This window comes from Aegilops tauschii, chromosome 1 (assembly GCF_002575655.3).
Source record: "Aegilops tauschii subsp. strangulata cultivar AL8/78 chromosome 1, Aet v6.0, whole genome shotgun sequence".
Classification (NCBI taxonomy): domain Eukaryota; kingdom Viridiplantae; phylum Streptophyta; class Magnoliopsida; order Poales; family Poaceae; genus Aegilops; species Aegilops tauschii.
In genome coordinates this window covers 392,718,759-392,737,224 of record NC_053035.3, presented here as the reverse complement: position 1 = coordinate 392,737,224, position 18,466 = coordinate 392,718,759, and the positions used below count along the sequence as shown (strand labels likewise).

The window sequence follows — 18,466 nt, the reverse complement described above, 5'->3', positions numbered from 1 at the left end:
TTTGGTTCCCGCTGTGTCTTCTTCCTCCCTCGTCCGCTCCCCATGCTTCCACGTTGGATTTGCCCCCCCCCCCCCGGCTTCCACATTGGATTTGCCCCCCCCCCCCCCGCAGCGCCGTCCTCGCCACAGCTCGCCGCAGGAAAAAGGGGCACCATCCACTGGCGCCGGGAAGGACGCGTGCCGTCTCCAGCAATGGTTCCCTCTGCCGTAACCCGCATCTGGTGGTGTTGGTTCTAGCGAAATCAAACGTTAGTTCTAGCAAAACAAAATCCCCAATGCCAAGCAGCAAAAACAACACCAAAAAACTCACGGATCCAACTTTTGTTGTCGATGCTTGCGCAGAGAGGCCGCTGGGGGTCGCTGCTACCGTGTTTGCCGTTTCCAGCAAACTTGAACGCCCATTGGTGCTACAACCTGAAGTTTTTCTGCTGCAACCAGAGTCTGGAGATGCTGGAACCAGAGTCCACGCTTGTTGCAACCAACAGCTGCCGGCGGCGAAGATAACGAGCTCTGATGCTACAACTAGAGGTTTTCTTTGCTGGAACCGGGCGGCAAAAAAGTTGCAACCGCTATTCACCGGTGCTGGAACCGGACGGCATCAGGTTCATTTTTGCTGGAACCGGCAAATTGTTTTGCTGGAACCAGCAAGATTTTTTGCTGCGTTGATAGGTGAGAGTTCTTGCTATGCACAATGATGGGGACGTGTTTTGCTGGAATCGTGGATACTTTCTGCTGGAACCGACATGTATTTTTGCTGCTTCCGACAAAACCAATGGTGTTTTGATTTTTGGCTGAGATTTTTTTGCGGACGACGGCGACGAGCGGAGGCAGTGACGTAAGGAGATGGTGCAACCACGGTGGGCGCGAGCTGGAACCGGACGGCGGGTGAGCTGCAGTCTTACGACAGAAGCATGGGGCGGCCGAGGGACGAGCGTGGTCGGCACAGGTGGCCCGCAAGCAGGAGCGGCAAAACGGCAGCGACGCCGGCGGCCGGCGGCGAGGGGAACTTGCAGTGGTTCGTGAGCAGCAGGAAGGAGAGAAAAATCATGGTTGTGGAGTCTCGGCTGAAGGTACAAGAAAGGAAAAAAGAAGGGCCAGGGAAAAGGATAAGGATAGGAGAGGGAGTGGTTGTGCGAGGCCCACCACGTACACGCGTCTTGCTCGGGGGTTGTTTTCCTGGACGCTGGGCCAGCGTGGCGCGCGAGCCGGCCAAACGTTCGGCCGGCGCCCCGACCCCAAACGTTTCCTTTTTCTGAAAGTCTGAAAAGAACAACGCACTAGGATGATAAACACTAGTACTGTACTAGCCAACATGCCTATCCATAGAACCGATTCTTAAAAAAAACTATCCATAGAACTGAACGTGCATGCTTCCGGATTTTTGAACATAAATAAAATGCGTAAAAAGATATCTGAATTTTGTTGCACATACTTTTTTTCTTTTGAAAAACAGCTTGCAAACACTGGCACTCATATACATGCATGAACAATCACCCCGATGAATATACTCACTCACACCCTATTTCTACGAGTTCCTCCGAGAGATTGAGCTGGCAATTTTAGAGATTGGTAAAGTCACCATAGGCTCCTCATGGTGGACAGAAACGTCTTCTCCTACGGAACGAATATCGTCGAGAGCTACACCCAGTTCCCGACACATACATGTTTTGTATCTTTTACATGTGTGCAAAATTTTATGAAGAAATGTCATATGTTGATATAGGAAAAAGAAAGTCCCCCAACCCATTTCTTAACCACTAAATTTGTTTCTTTAGCATAGATCACCATAGTTGTATTTTTTATTTTACAAACAACCGAAAATACATGAACAAATACGTGTCCATTCTTTTGATGACGTTTATCTCTATTTTAAATTTTTACATGCAGGGGCATGTGCTTCAGTTTGACATCAAACAAAATCTATTAAAAAGATGTGAAAAGAGTATGCATAGCACTCCCAACCACAATAAAAATTACACAAAAGCCTTCTGGACCACCAAAACATCACTACTGTTGTCAGAACAAGCCGTTGTTGTTGCTCATCTATTAGAGCCGACCCGATCTCGTCGATGGCGGAAAGTCTTCGTGCATATGCCCCTAAGGACCAACGCCCTGGACTGCAGTTGTAGTTGTTGAACCCTTAAATTGATCTGTCGGATCTGTCACCAAATATCGCCAATCTCACACAAACAACAAAAAAACCTAACCTTGTCGTCCCAAATAGATGAAAGAATGCGATAGGCCAAATGGGAAGGGCCCCATTGGAAGTAAAAGAAATAGGCAATTTTGGAAGTAGAAAATGAAAGAATGAAAATCAAAATATTTAAAAGGTTGGCAATTCAAATTGACAAATTCTTTTTGGAATCATGGGTGATGTGACTTTTGGTGAATTACAAAAGTATGACATGCAAAACTAAAATCCATAAATTACTCATCCAAATACATATTACATAGATAGCAAAAGGAACTAGGGTTTTGGGTGAGCTGCGAGGTGTCGAAGAGCGGAATGGTCGTATCCTCTTCTCCTTTACATAGTGCATATGGGCGGAACACGGTTTCGAGGTGCCTCTGTTGCGAATCAGCATCGGGTCCCTTTACGATAGTTGTTAGGGGATGACATCACGAGGTAGGTGTAGTGCGGTATGAACATCGAATTTTTGTACCGCACAACATCTTCTCTTCCGGAGGCTCTAGTTCACACCCAGTTGAATGTCAGCGATCCTTAAGTCCGGTATATTCCATATATAGGTTGATTGTTGGCTTACAAACGTCTATTTTTGAAAGGAACAAAATAAAAAATATATTTCAATCATTTGCATTTATTAGTCATTAGTAGGCAAATGTAAGTGATTATCTACAAAATATCTTAGAAGATTTCATTTAAACACGTGTAAAAATGAGTGAAAAATTCACTCATCAACAGATAGAGGGGATACAAATCCACAGGTTCGTCGATGGAGCCCGAGGGGACGAGTTTGCCCTAACCACCGCATGGAAGGGAATGCTTGACATATGTTAATATAGGCAAAAATATGCTCCAAAACATCATATTTTGAAGCTCTAAATTTGTTACTTTAGCATATATCACGATAATTGTGTTCTTTTACATGAAATATTTACTAACATCTGAAAATACATGAACAAACACACAGTCATTTTTTCAATAAGGTTTTGTATGTACATAATTATTATTTACATGCCGAGTATATGGTTCAGAGAGCCGTTTTAAATATCTGGCTGGCATCAATCTAAATTTGTTGATTTCCGTTTGTAGCTATAAGCAACAGAACAAAAGTTAAGTCATGTTGTGAACCAACCCATGGGTGGTTAGCAGAACAATGGTGTCCCCAGCCGACCAGGCTTCAAGTCATAGACTTTGGCACCGGCGCTCGCATTTTTTTGAATTTTTTCCAGCGATGTGTGTTCAGTGGGAGGAGACTTCCCGTCGACTACCAAGTCGTCTGTGGCGACTTCGTCAATCTTAAAATGATATGCCGGCTCAGCAGTGGCGGATTTAGGATGTGACAATATGGGGGTCATCATGAACAACATTTCAATGGTTAGAAAAAAAATATGCACTACACTACGCCAAACTTAGTACGATGGACAAACATATGCACTACACCCCACCCCTAGATCCGTCAATGCGGCTCAGTCTTTCGGAGAAGCTCATAGGGTAGGATACATGTGCATGTGTTTATAGGGGTGAGTGTATGTGTATGTGTGTATGAGTGTCTGTGTACCGTGTTAAAAAAAGTTAAGTAATGCTAAAAACACAGAAGCTAAGCTGACGTGTCCCTGAAACAAAACAAAAAATTTATCTTAAGAAAACAAAGTGAGATGATGCCCGGTTTGTTTTATAAGCAGGTGCCTACCAGCCATCACAGAACGGTGATGAGCTTGCAACCTAATAACGACCCGAGTGACGGGAGGCGCTAACCAAACCAAAAGGCTACTGCCAACTACGACCATTTTGTGTCTCTAACCGAACGAACAAACAATAGATATTTCCAACGGCTGAAAAAAGATTATTTTCCTTTCCCTATGAGGACTTTTATACTGCTAGCTTCCATGGAAGGCAAATTAAGTAAGAAACTAGCATAACAATCTGCCAGAACCAGCACGCCACCGGCCGAGACGTTGGCAGTGGAGCGGATCGAGCGCAGCCAGCCGTTGACCGACCGACGTGGAGCGCAAGGAGACACGCGCCGCGGGCATCCGACGGCCAGGAATTATCCGCGAGCGATCGGACGGCCCAGCGCGCCGCACCGGAGGTTAGGCGAGGCCGGCCGTTAGGGGTTCAAACCTGACCCTGGTCGCGCCCGCAACGGTAACCACGGCCGCCGGCCGCGTTCGTTAAAGGGCAAAGTGGCGCCGACCGCTGCTCTCACCAACCACCCATTTGTCCGTCCGACCCACGGCCACGGGATCGGGCCCCGGCCCAGCCGCCGTGAACCCCCGCGTCGTTCTCGCCGTTTGTTCGCGTCGATCCGTTTTCCGGATCGCGCAGGCCCTTGCCATCTCCCGTTTCGCCCCCTCGCGTCCCCCGGAATCGCGAACTGCTCCGAGTTTCCACCACTCTGTATTTGCAAACTGCTCCTTGGGCCGTCGTCTCGGTAGAAACCGGGAAACTACAATGTGGGACGTCGGATCTGCAACCCAAGGGCTGGCTCATCCACCCACCATTCTTTGCGTATAGAAAAAACGAGAGACCCCTCGCAAAAAAAAGAAAAAAAAAAGAAAAAACGAGAGACAGGTGGTGCTTGCCCACGTATCTAATCCGACGATTCACATATGGATTGTTAGGTTTTCATCGAGTGGTAGGTTTTCATGTGATACTTTCTCTAACCACTGAACTCCTATCCTGACACACACATAAAAGATGTTTCAGGTGCACCGTTGCCATTGGAAAGGACACGCGGGCTTGCTCGTTCATATTTGGTCTTCACATTTTTGACGTGTACCATCTTTTATTTGTCGTTTTTCGAAACAAATTCTGTAATATATCTCATATCTACATCTAAAGGATATGCACTGCCACATTTACTACGAGGGCCGTATGTGGAGCAATAACAATTAAGATTACGAAAAGATAAGATTTTCATCGGGCAAGTATCGGCAATGATCAATAGCAACGACCGTCCAGCCCGTGAAGGCAGCTGAAAAGCCAGAAACTACGCGCAGACTATTCTTACGCAGCGATCAGTTTTCAGACCAAGTTTGCCTTTTGTTCCGCTCCTTCACGTTTCTTGTAATTTCTAACTCGAGGATCCTTCCCATTGACTCTGAGCGACCGACCACGGTACGTGGAAAAGCTGTTGATACAGTACTCTGCACGTGTGCACTCTATAACCCACGGTAAAAAAAGAAGACACCGACAATAAGCTAATAGTTGCATATAACGAAAATCAAAATCATACAATCAAATCAATCTCGAGTACAAATGGATCACGCTACATAAATGGAACGAGAATTGCTAGCAGTAGCTAGTGTGTGTTAAGCAAGCTACAGTACGTAGTAACCAACCACAAACCAGGCACCCCCTGCCCGCAAAAAAGAAAAACACCAGGCACCCCCTAGCAATTCGCCGAAACGTCAGGGGCCGATACGGGAAACCTCCGAACCCGGGACCGGGAGGGAGCGAGATAAATTATTCCCGTCTCCTCGTCGCCCCTTTTTCCTTCAACGCAACGGGCGAGGGGTTTTGAAAGACGCCTCCATCCTTCCTTCCTCCCCTCCTCTCCCCCTTCGTCTCCCCCAGCACACAACCGAACGCCGCGGCGCGGCAGATACCCCCCGACCCACACAGGCGCGGCCAAAGCTCCATCCTTTTAACCCCCCACCCCCCTACCCTCCCGCCTAGGGTTTCAGTCCGCCCCCCCGCGCCGCGCCGTCTCCACCCGACTACTCGATCCTCCCGATCCACCCCGATCTGGTGGTTTTCCCGGTTCGTGCGCGGCGGCGGCGGCGGCGCCCCTCGGTTTTGATGTCTCTGTGGTTTCACGCGTTTCCGTGGGGAGTTTCTGATGCTGGCGTTGCTGTGGTGGTTTCAGGCGGCGTGGATGACGTGGCGGCGGCGGTAGATGGGGATGGCGGCGGTCAAGGTGGAGGGGCGCGACGGCTGCGCCGAGAGCAGGCAGCATCTGGCGCTGTCGAGTCCGTCGGCGTCCGAGGGAGGGAGCTATGGCGGCGGGCTCGCGTGGGCGTCGCCAATGGTGCCCAGCCCCGCCGATTCCGGCTCCAGCCGCAGGTACCGCTCCCCCGTCGACCTATCTCGGACTCTGCTGTTCGGTGTTGCTGGCTAGTGGTTGGTTGCTTACCTGACTAGGGTATGGGAGGGAGGCCTGTTTGCCCAGGAGAGGTGGTTTTCTTATGGGGCGTTTGGTTAGCAGATGCAATCGGGGTTGGGTTGTCACTGAAATGGCGCAGCAGGTCGCTGCGTTCTCCATACAATTCCCGTATTTGGACGCCTTTTCTGATGGGAAACATGGCTGCTGTGCAGTGTGATGGCCGTATGGGGCTATGGGCAGGAAAGTGTGATTACAATCAGCATGTGGAAATCAGTCTCGGGTTTTTGATTTCGAGAAACTAATGGTGTTGAGATCATCTGTATTGGAACATGCTGTGTGTGGGGCTTAGTAACTAACTGTTAGGGAAATGTGCAATTTCGTTGAGTGCCACTACATTTCATGAGGTTTAAGTGGTTATCATCTCATCACTTGCTTGGTTTGGGTGTTATGAGGTACTGTACTGCTTTTCTGATTAGATAGTCTCATTGGTGGGAGTGTGCTTGCTTGGCTTGTGCAGTTGCCAGTTAGTATGCTGGGCCATTGGATAGTTTTGCTTAACTTCTGCTGCCTTAGAAATCAGTATGCTTTCTTGGTTGAGGCACAGTGATGGTTGCTTCTCAGTGCTACTTGGAATGAATGGAAGTGGTGATTTACATTGGTTTTAATGAGATTATGTGCACATGTTTTGGTCCTTCTATGTTTCAACTAACTCACTATACGTTTTGCCAATTGATGTCAATTTCCGCAGATTTGGTATGTGTAAATGCATTTCTAGATAAATAGTTGTCAACCAAGTTTGTTAGTGCTGTGTTTGTTAGATGAAATATAATGTCATAATAATGTAATTAATGATATATTTTTGGGTTCCCTCAGCACCGGAACATGCCAATTTAAGCTTATCGAGATGAGTACTTAGGAGTTACGAAGTTAGGATACAAAAGTTCATCCAAGAGAAATTCCTTTTAGTTAATTTATGATTATTTGAACATGTGCCAGCAATGAAGGTTTGATAGGCTGTTAGGGGCTTTACTGTATGCTGGCTGACACTTGTAGCATAGTTAAATTGTCTGAATGTTTACACGCATGCTTAGTTCATTAGTTGCTTGCCTAATTCTGGAATATAGAATAAAAACTTAGCATGTTTATTATTGTAATCTCCATGAAACAACTTTCATCATAGTAATAGTTGTATATTGAACTAGTTATATAGGTTTTCTCATGGCTCTGTGGCTTTGATTATTGATCAACAATGTGTTTAAGAGAGAAAAGCAACAGTCAGCCATTTAGGTACCAGAAGTCCATGTCACAGAAACTTGGTTATTCTTGCCTTGCCCGTCTTTCAACTGGATACCCTGTTTTGCATCTTCAGTTTACCATTACATGAGTAATTTCGTACTATATATGTCAATGATCATACTCTATCAGGCGAATAAGCGGCCCTGTAAGAAGAGCTAAGGGTGGCTGGACACCTGAAGAGGTTAGTATCTAACTATTCCTTTTAAGTAACTTCTACTTCATTTCCAATCTATTCAGTATATCTGTAATACAACTGTTGAACTGTTTGGTGTCCGGCATCTGCTATTATCTTGCTTTGTTATTGCCTTTGGGTCTTTCTTTCTTATTTTTGCCTAATTTTTCTTATTCATGCTGCAGGATGAAACATTGCGCAAGGCAGTTACTGTTTTCAAGGGTAAAAATTGGAAGAGAGTAGGTTAGCTTCTTGTTTGTGCTCTGCATCCTTTTCTCAATGTTCATCTAGCAATTCCAGAAAACTAGGGGTCAATAACCATCAATATTTACCTTCATTATATGGTTTTATTTTATCATGCAATAAATATATTTAATAATGCACCTGTGATTGGTGGAGGAGAGCGCTGTGTTATGTCTAGGTCCAGGGAGGCATGGACTAAGGATAGGTTGCTTGCTCTCATATAGCCACGGCAGGGCTCTGAGTAATAACACAAAAAAAATCCCTACTGGAGATGGGAAGGAGAGACTACAAAACTGTTAGGAATAAGCAACTTGTATTCCCATGAGGCCATAGGCCGATATATATACATGTACAGGTGTGGTACATATGCAGGAAACCCCTTATACAACGGGATAAATACAAAGGGGTATACATGACTTATATTATAACTCTAACACCCCCCCTCAAACTCATGGTGGAGGAACAACACTGAGTTTGGAGAGATAAAAGCCATGTTGCGCTCTAGTCTGGGCCTTCGTCAGGAAATCCGCCAACTGTAACTCGGAAGGCACATACTGAAGAGCAATAACCTGATCCTGCACAGCAGCGCGCACATAGAAAGCATCAACACCAATATGCTTGGTGAGCTCATGCTTCACAGGATCACGAGCAATGCTAATAGCACCTGTACTGTCAGATAAGAGCATAGTCGGTGTAGTGACAGAAACACCAAAATCCTGAAGTAACCACCGTAACCAAGTCACCTCTGCCGTCAAAAGAGCCATAGCTCGCAACTCAGCCTCAGCACTCGAACGGGAAACTGCAATCTGTTTCTTCGTCTTCCAGGCAATGAGAGAACCGCCAAGAAAAACACAGTAAGCAGAAAGTGAACGGCGATCAGAAGGATCACTAGCCCACGTAGCATCCGCATAGGCCTGAAGCTGTAAAGAACTGGAGCTAGGAAAGAAGAGACGGTGAGAGATCGTGCCTCGAAGATATCGGAGAACACGAAGGAGATGACTATAATGAACCGATGTGGGAGCAGAGACAAACTGACTCAGAATATGAACCGGATAAGAGATGTCCGGACGAGTGACAGCTAGATAGACAAGACTGCCAACGAGATGACGATAACGCGTTGGGTCAGGGAGAGGATCACCATCAGTAGCACGAAGGTGAACATTGAGCTCCATAGGAGTCTCAACAGTGCGCTCGTCAGAAAGAGCAGCACGAGCAAGAAGATCCTGAATATACTTTTCCTGAGATATAAAAAAGCCATCAGAGGTAGAAGAGACTTCAATCCCAAGAAAGTAGCGAAGAGGTCCAAGATCAGACATAAGAAACTGCTCACTAAGACGGGCCTTTACAAAGGCAATATACTCGGGATCATCCCCAGTGATGACCATATCATCAACATAGAGAAGAAGAAGAGTCCGGCCACGAGGAGAAAGGTGAATAAACAATGCGGGATCATGAGCACTTGCTGAAAAACCAGCAGTAGTGACCACAGAAGCAAAACGCTCAAACCAGGCGCGAGGGGCTTGCTTAAGGCCATAGAGAGAGCGACGAAGACGACACACCATGCCATCAGGAACAGAATACCCAGGTGGTGACTGCATGTATACCTCCTCACGCAGCTCACCATTAAGAAAGGCATTCTTAACATCAAGCTGAGATATAGTCCAGTGGCGTGCAGAGGCAACAGCAAGAAGTGTACGAATAGTGGTCATATGGGCCACAGGAGCAAACGTCTCGTCATAATCACGACCATGCTCCTGCTGAAAACCACGAGCCACAAGACGAGCTTTGTGACGCTCAAGAGAACCATCGGAGCGAGTCTTAACCTTGTAGACCCACTTACAAGTGATGGGACGGACTCCGGGAGGAAGAGAAACAAGATCCCAGGTACCAGTGCGTTCAAGAGCAGCAATCTCCTCTGCCATCGCAAACTGCCATTCAGGATGAACAACAGCCTGACGGTAAGAAGTCGGCTCAAGAACAGCAGCACCAGCGGTGGGAAATCCAAAGCGATCAATAGGCGGACGAGGACGAGAACGCAAGCCATAAGTAGGCTGAGAGGAAGAGGACGACTCATCCAAGGAAGCATCCACAGGTCGTGAACGACGAGTGTAATGCTGAGGAAGAGATGGAACAAGAGAAGGAGGAATCGCCAAGGTAGAATCAGGGGGTGGCGACGAAGAAGTCACCGGAGATGAAGGTGTAGAATCCGGTGTCATGCTAGGTGAGGAGACCGGGGAAGATGGTGGCGGCGAATCGACGAGGGGTGGAGAAGCAGAGGGAGTGGAACGAATAGGCACAGGCACGATGGGAGTGATAGGGGAGTCAGGAAAAGTGAGGAAAGAGATATCCTCGACTGAAAAAGACGAGGAAGATGGGCGTGGGTAAAAAGGACAAGACTCATCAAAAGTCACGTCTCGAGAGATACGCATCCGACGACCGACAGGATCCCAACAACGATAGCCCTTATGCTCATCACTGTAGCCTAAGAAGACACACTCAACAGACTGAGCGGTCAGGCGAGGGGCAAGAAGAACATAGCAAACACAACCAAACAAGCGGAGCATCGAATAATCGGGAGAACGATCAAACAGACGCTCAAAAGGAACACCACCCTGCAAAGCAGCAGATGGCTGAAGGTTGATAAGATAGACGGAAGTGGAGATAGCCTCGGCCCAAAAATGAGGCGGAAGAGAGGCGGCGATCATCAGAGCACGAGCCGTCTCAAGAAGGTGACGATGCTTGCGCTCAGACACGCCATTCTGAGCATGAGCACCAGGACAAGAGAACTGGGCAAGAGTACCCTGCTCAGCAAGGACACCACGCAACATCTTAGAGATATACTCACCAGCGGAGTCAGCACGAAAAACACGAATGGGTGAAGAGAACTGAGTATGGACCATGGCAGCAAAACGCTTATAAATAGACAACACCTCACTACGTGAAGTCATGAAATAAAGCCATGTGTAACGAGAAAAATCATCGATGAAAATAATATAGTATTTATGACCACCTTTCGAAGCGAAAGGAGCCGGACCCCATACATCAGAATGGACTAAATCGAAAGGACGCTTAGACACTGACTCACTATGAGAATATGGTAACTGAATCTGCTTGCCAAGACGACAACCCTGACACTCTAAAGAGACATCTCCTGAGACAGACCCCAGAAGACCTCGACGAACTAAAGACGATAACCGAGAACCACACAGATGACCAAGTCGATGATGCCACTGCTTGAAGGAACCAGTAACAGAGGCGACAGCAGCGGAGGGACTGGCGATGGTGGTGGCAGCGGAAGGAACATGAAGCCAGTCCAACTCCCAAAGACCCTGAGAATCACGGCGGCGAGGGCCAGCCCCAACCAGAGTGTGCGTGTGACGATCCTGGACAGAACAAGAGTCAACATCAAGGATGACACGACAACCAGAATCAGTAAGTTGACCAGCAGAAAACAGATTCATGGTAAGGCGAGGAACATGAGCAACATCAGGAACAGAATAAGGAGTGGAAAGATGGCCTCTACTAGCAACAGAAAGTGGAGTACCATCAGCAGTGAAGACATGAACAAGAGAATCCAGCGAGCGAAGAGAGGACAAAGCGGAAGAATGAGAAGACATATGAAAAGAAGCTCCAGAGTCCAGAACCCATGGGAAAGTACCTGACTGTGTAGAGGGCGGGTGCTCAGTGCGGGAAGCATCAGTCACAGAACCAGCAGTACTCGTCGAGGAAGAACCTGAAGCCGCGAGCAGACACTTAAGTCTTAGAATATCCTGCTCAGTCAAAGCAATGGCTGAAGCTGGCGAGGGAGATGACGAAGTCCCTGATGATCGCGCCTTGCGCAGGTGTTTCCGCTTGGTGTAGCACTGGGACTCAATATGACCATCATTGTTGCAGTAGTCACAATGTGAACGGGGGCGACCTGAGCCTCCAGAAGGAGTGGGCAAGAGCGGCGGAGCACTCGAGCGAGAATGGGGCGGTGCAGCAGGTGGAGTGGAAGAAACCCGAGTAGCGAGCACAGAGGGAACCTCCAGCAAACCAGCACCACGTAGGCGAGTCTCCTCAGCACGAATCTCTGAAAGCGCCTCCATGAGAGAAATACGGCCACGAGCAAGCAACTGAGCACGCCGGGGCTCAAACTCCTTACGGAGCCGAGACAGGAACTCGTAGACGCGATGAAACTCCAAATCGGCCTGGACAGCCTGGCAGCAGGGGCAAGTACGACAACCAGCACTGCGGAGAGAATCAAGCTGGCGCCAGATGGCAGAACTCTGTGCATAAAAGTCATCAACAGTAGAGTCACCCTGCTGAAGGGCATGCTCCTGACGAACCACAGAAAGGTATAAGGCATCACCAGAGGGCTCATAGCGCTGACGAAGACAGGTCCACATCTAGAAGACAGTAGGAAGACCCAGAAACTCAGAAGCAAACTGAGGCAGAACACTAGCAGTGAGAACAGCTGCAGCACGAGCATCATCATCAAGCCACTGGGTGTAAACAGACAAAGCACCATGATACGTCTGAAGAGCCTCCTCATAAGCCAAAGCCCTCTCATCATAGGCACGATCAGCAGCCTCATCAGCAATCTTAGCCGCATCCTTGGCGGCCTAAGTAGCGTCCGGAGGAAGAACCAGTGGAGTCGGCGGAGTAGGGGCCACCGGAGGGACCGGACGTGGCGGACAGCAGACCTCGCCAGAAAGAACACCCCAGAGACGAATGCCACGCATGTGAATGCGCATGAAGCCAGCGAACTCGGTGTAGTTGGTACCATCGAAGATCACCGGACAGCGAGGGACAGCAACGTAGCCTGATGCAGCAGACATTTTTTTTTGGGGGGGCAAAGATCCGAAAATAGCAGAGGCCGGACGAGGACGGCGGCTGGGAGCGAGATCCGGCGCAGCAGACCTCAGACGACAGACAATCGGGAGGAGAGGGACCTGGCGACCAGGCGAAGTCCTGGCGGGCGTGAGCACCTGGCGGGCGGGAGCACCTGGCAGACGGGAGCTGGCGGGCAGGCGACGGGAGCTGCGCCTGCTGACGGACGGCGGGAGGCGTGAAGAGGAGCTGGCGAGCGGGAGCGGCCCTGAGAGCGGGAGCGGCAGGAGCCCTGTGGCGGGCGGCGGGAGGCGTGAAGAGCGCCTGGCGGGCGGGAGCTGGCGGGCAGGCGACGGGAGCTGCGCCTGAAGAGCGCCTGGAGACACAGCAGCGACGCCGAGGCAAAGAGAAACCGCGGCGGCGGCGGAGATGGGATCGTAGCACGAGTTGCGCGTGCGAAAAAGAGACCTAAAGCTCTAATACCATGTTAGGAATAAGCAACTTGTATTCCCATGAGGCCATAGGCCGATATATATACATGTACAGGTGTGGTACATATGCAGGAAACCCCTTATACAACGGGATAAATACAAAGGGGTATACATGACTTATATTATAACTCTAGCAAAAACTTCTGATTAATCTTTGCTTTATGAAAATATATTGCAAAACTTGATGGAGGTTTTAATAGATATATCTCATGCTAGGCAGTCCTCTCAATTTAATATATTTGGTTATTTTGCGGTTGAGAGTGAGAGGCATGTTAGGATCATATCGGGGAAAATAAGTAAATATGATCCTCATATGTTCTACATTCGAGTTAGAACTCATTTGCACCCTATAGGACTTATGACAAGGAAAGTTAATCTGGGTAAATTTCGTGCTTACTTCTGGAAACAGTAATTTTTTTAAAGTACCGTATTCTTATAGAAGAATCTGTGTTGTATGCAGCCCAGTTTTTCCCTGATAGAACAGAAGTACAATGTCTGCACAGATGGCAAAAAGTTCTTGACCCTGAACTTATAAAAGGACCTTGGACCCAAGAGGTTCGCCAAATATTGTTTGTTTTTCTACCATCAAATCCAAGTCTGCATATATATGTTGTGATCTGTGCACTCATTGAGTTCTTTTACAGGAAGATGAGACCATTATCCAGAAGGTAAAGGAGCATGGACCAACAAAATGGTCCGTTATAGCAAGGTCACTGCATGGTCGTATTGGTAAACAATGCCGAGAGAGGTATTCACCTAATGATATGCCATGCATGATGGCAAAAATCTGTGCAACACACCCTTATATTCATAGATCTCATAATTAGTTTATTGATTTTCCTTGCCTAAAACAAATTGTGGAATACATTTTAAAGAATCTGTATATTTCTGGGGACTGGGGGATTAAAACTGGATGTCAGTTATTGAGGGTATTGGCTATTTTGAGCTGCATTTAAAAGACCTTATATATGAGACCTGCGTTTTCTAATTTGGTCCCAGAGATAATGCGAACTTCAGTTCTTAGGGATTCATATTTTGATTTATACGCAGGACGCTGTAACTAAATATTGCTCAAGTCATTTAGCAGTTCATGATATCTTGACATTGCCCTGATAACTGTTCTGAAAATAGCCAGTGTCCTCCGCAGTGCCTAGAAAATGGCCACAGAAATATAAAGCCCAGCTCCTCCTATTCACAATAAAACAGCTAACCCGAAAAGTTCCTAACTTTGGGTCCCCAAAACCCACTGGCGCAGACTCCTGTGCATTGCATCCCTGTAGCACAGTGGATCTCGTGGCTGTCCTCTTTCCTGGTTGCTTTAAGTTTAGATTACCGTTTCGTATTAGTACATGAGTAAATGTAATACTCCTGTAGTAGAATATTTACTTGGTTCTGGCTAAAAAATCCGTGCACATCGGGCTATTTTAAGCTATAGTTGAATATTAATCACATAGTAATATCTGTAATTGTAATAAAGTTTCTTGCATAATTGATTGATGTATTTACAAGTTCGCCAAAACAAAGTACATACGTAACATAGTATACAGCTAACTTCACTTTTGATGCTGCTCATATGATTTAGATGGCATAATCATCTGGATCCTCAAATAAGGAAAGAAGCTTGGACTTTTGAGGAGGAGCAGGTGCTTGTTGATGCTCATCGTATGCATGGTAATAAATGGGCGGAGATTGCAAAACTCCTTCCTGGAAGGTACTAAGTCACATCATCCTTCATTCCTTCCTCTTGGAAAATACGTTGTTCGCACATATAGTTTAACTGAATCCTTTTGCTTGCCAAGTGATGTTCTGTGTATCATGCCTAGTATATATGCAAATTACTCATAAGAGGAAGGCAGAAAGCTTTGTAGATCTATGAATTAACTTGCTGGCACAATAAACATAGTGTATTTGCATGCTGTTTAGCTGCAGCTTGTCCCTCATCGAGAGTATTGCTAGGATTATTTTTTTCTTATCTCACCGACTAAAAGTTTAGCAAAGTCTAGATTGGACTTGAACAGTTTGAGTCGTTAGTTTTGAAGTTTAGGTCTTCCTAGGACCGTGTGAACTAGAATATGTAGGAATAGGAAAAACACAGGACTTGGATGTCATGTACCTATAGGATCTAACACATGAATTTCAGCACATGTAGTTTATATTAAACCTTTTTTGTCCTCTATTTGATGATGGGCTTCTTGTGCTTATCTTGTTATACCAAGCATAGTAGTTACAAAAAGACACTTTTTTGTCATATACAGGATTGATCTGCTAGTGAACTGACTGTTAGAGGTTGTGTCACTTGGCTGTTCTGCGCAAATATTGTGGGTCAGGCGGTTAGGCCTTTTGCGGCTAGATGGTCAGTGAATGAAATTTGTAGGAGAGTGCGCGGAAATGCTAGTACACGTTATATCCCTGTACCATATAGCTTACTTATGGATGTATTACTGTACTTGTCAAGATGTGATGGTCCTTGTACATAAAGTTCTTCCATTTTTCAATACTATAAATTACCTCATTGGATAGAACTTGCACAACTGCTTATATTTCGTCTTCCACTGATTTAAGTTTTTTCATTCCTCCAGGACAGATAACTCAATAAAAAACCATTGGAATAGTTCAGTGAGAAAAAGGCTAGATGAATATGACACAGGAGCTGCCCATCCAGTTCCAGTACATGTCAGTCATAATGATTTGAAACAGGTCGCGATGGCCCCGCCTTCTGAGAACTACATTGACTTGAATAAAGAGCCAAATATCAGTTTGAGAAACCATTCAGTAATAGTCGATCACTCTGTTCCTACCCATAGTCCACGGGTGTGTAGTTTGAAAAATATTATGGGCTGTTCAGACTTCCTCTCTCTTTCCATGCCAACTGCTCAACCAGTAACTTCATGTCAGGCATCAGTACCTGATGATTCTGCTGTTGCTTTAACAATAATGGGGATGAAAATGGATTCTGTCCGTGACAAGGACATGGAACTGAACTTTGTTCGTCAGAAGGGTCTGCAAATCAATTTGTCGAATGAGAAGGGGCTGGAAATTGACCCCGTAACAGCTAAGCCAGATGGACGTGAATCAACCTTGGTAAAAGAGGCTCAGTCCTTTGGTTCTCTTTGTTATCAGATACCTAAGCTAGAAGATATCGACCTTGTTCGTTCCCCAGTTTTGTCAAGACATCATGGATCAGAACACGGTGTGGATGGATTTCAATCACCCACTGGCTATGCTACTCCCTCTCCAACTGATGGAAAACAATCCGATCAGCTCAGTGTGGAATCAATATTGAAAAGTGCTGCTGAAAACTTCCCAGGTACTCCTTCGATACTCAGGAGAAGGAAAAGGGATAAACCAACGCCTTCTCAAGATACTGATTTTAAGATTAATGCAAACAGTGATGGGTTTGACACTCCCAAAGCAAACTGCGCTACATATAGCCCAAATTCATTTAAAACTGCATCATTTTTGTCCTTGGGTCGCCTTGATGACCAGCAGTTGCCTTCTGTCTTGGGGAAGTTTGATGTTTCCCCCACATATCGACTAAGGTCAAAGCGAATGGCTGTGTTGAAAACCGTTGAGAAGCATCTAGATTTTTCGGCTGATGCAATGGATACTTGCGACATGGTTGGAACTCTGAAATCTTCTTGCCGGAATACGGAGAGCGTCAATGCCAGCTCAGACATTTCAAGCGCACACGATAGGAGGATTAATGGGCATATGATTGGGTTGGAAACTCTAACCAGTGACTTTGCACACACAACACAGCTAGATGCAACCTAATTCTGTAGTATCCAGGTATGATATAGCATTGCATGCCTTTTGACTGTGCACTTGTACATTTATATATGAATAAGAATATAACCAATTAACCATGAGTTCCGTGTGCATGCAAATTCATGATTTGATATGGGCCTAATATATGATTTTGCTTCCCTAAAATGCAGAAGCGGTGGGCGATCCGCTGGAGAGGGGATGAAAACCTTATGCGTCTAAACTGACCTGTCCCTAGACGCTCGCTCACAGGCAGAATTGACCAGAGAAAGCAGTTTTGTTGATCTACCGGGTAGAAAATAATCATTTGCCCCGCCATCTCTCCTTGGCGGGGTGTACATTCGATATTCGAGTCATCTAGCGATACTTTTGTCAACAGGAAAAGAAAATGGCGACTTACATGTAATTCAGCTTTAGAAGGAGCTCAGCTGTGTACAAAGAAAAAAAAACCATAGCTTTATAGGCTTACAGTTCAGCAAGATGCCAGATAGTGGGTGTTTTTTGTTCTTTCGATCAACGATCGTTGGACTATATTGGTGGGGGTCTATAAGACTTGTAATTTGAAGACGTGGATTATGGTTGGAATTTAAAGACGTGGATTATCATCATTGGCATGTGCATTTTGTTTGCTTTGATACTTTTGCTTGGAGTGGCCGTATAATGAAAAACATTTGCTCGGATCTGTGGTGGACTTGTTCCCGCTGTCGACGCACCTCGCCGCCTGCCCACCATTGCTGTGCCAGGGGAGCTCGTCGCTGGGCTGCCTCCCCCGGCCATGGATCTGGCGCTGGAGGACACCATGTACGCGCTGGACGAGGCGGCGCAGCAAGGGATTGTGCCGTTCAGCGGCTACCTCCGAAGCGTGCGCGCGAGCAGTTCTTCCAGCGTGCACTCTGCGCCAAACTTTGCTAGCTCCCATGAGCTGTTGTTTTGGTATTGCATCAGCTCACACTACCAATGCCAGCAGCTACTGCAGTTCACTGGTGTGTGGTGTGCAGTTCGGCTACTCACAGATCGGGACTTGCGCACATCCTAGACATGGTCGCCGGTGTCAAGGACTCAGGACCGTGCGGTTGGACGAGGCTGGTCTGCGGCATAAGCTCTGGGGCGCGTTCGGGACTAACGTCTATGGTGGCCGGAGGAGGACAATTTTTTTAGGTGCCCTATGTTACATCATCGGTCATGGTAGAAAAAAAAAAATTGATGCCCTAAAACTTCTCTCTTCTGCCCCAGAACTTTTTTGATTACCCTATTTTACATCATTTGTTGGAGATGCTCTTAGCCCGAAGCCCACGTACACCACGCGAAGAAATAATCCGCGCAGCAGAGCCACCAAGCTCGATCTAGCCAGTAGCCAGACCAAGCTTCAGGGTAATAGCTTCAAATGTTTCCCTTGC

The 18,466-nt window shown here is 46.8% G+C and overlaps 1 protein-coding gene across 1 annotated transcript; it reads left to right on the top strand.

Annotated features, from left to right (window-relative positions):
• The first annotated feature begins 5,674 nt into the window (after positions 1 to 5,674).
• LOC109732249 (transcription factor MYB3R-2) lies at positions 5,675 to 17,677 on the top strand. Its single transcript, XM_020291449.4, has 9 exons — positions 5,675 to 5,947; positions 6,054 to 6,250; positions 7,716 to 7,767; positions 7,944 to 8,001; positions 13,765 to 13,859; positions 13,949 to 14,052; positions 14,887 to 15,015; positions 15,884 to 17,093; positions 17,243 to 17,677. The coding sequence occupies exons 2-8, from the start codon at positions 6,084 to 6,086 to the stop codon at positions 17,076 to 17,078; spliced, it is 1,800 nt and encodes a 599-aa protein (XP_020147038.1). The 5' UTR covers positions 5,675 to 5,947; positions 6,054 to 6,083; the 3' UTR covers positions 17,079 to 17,093; positions 17,243 to 17,677.
• Positions 17,678 to 18,466: the final 789 nt, after the last annotated feature.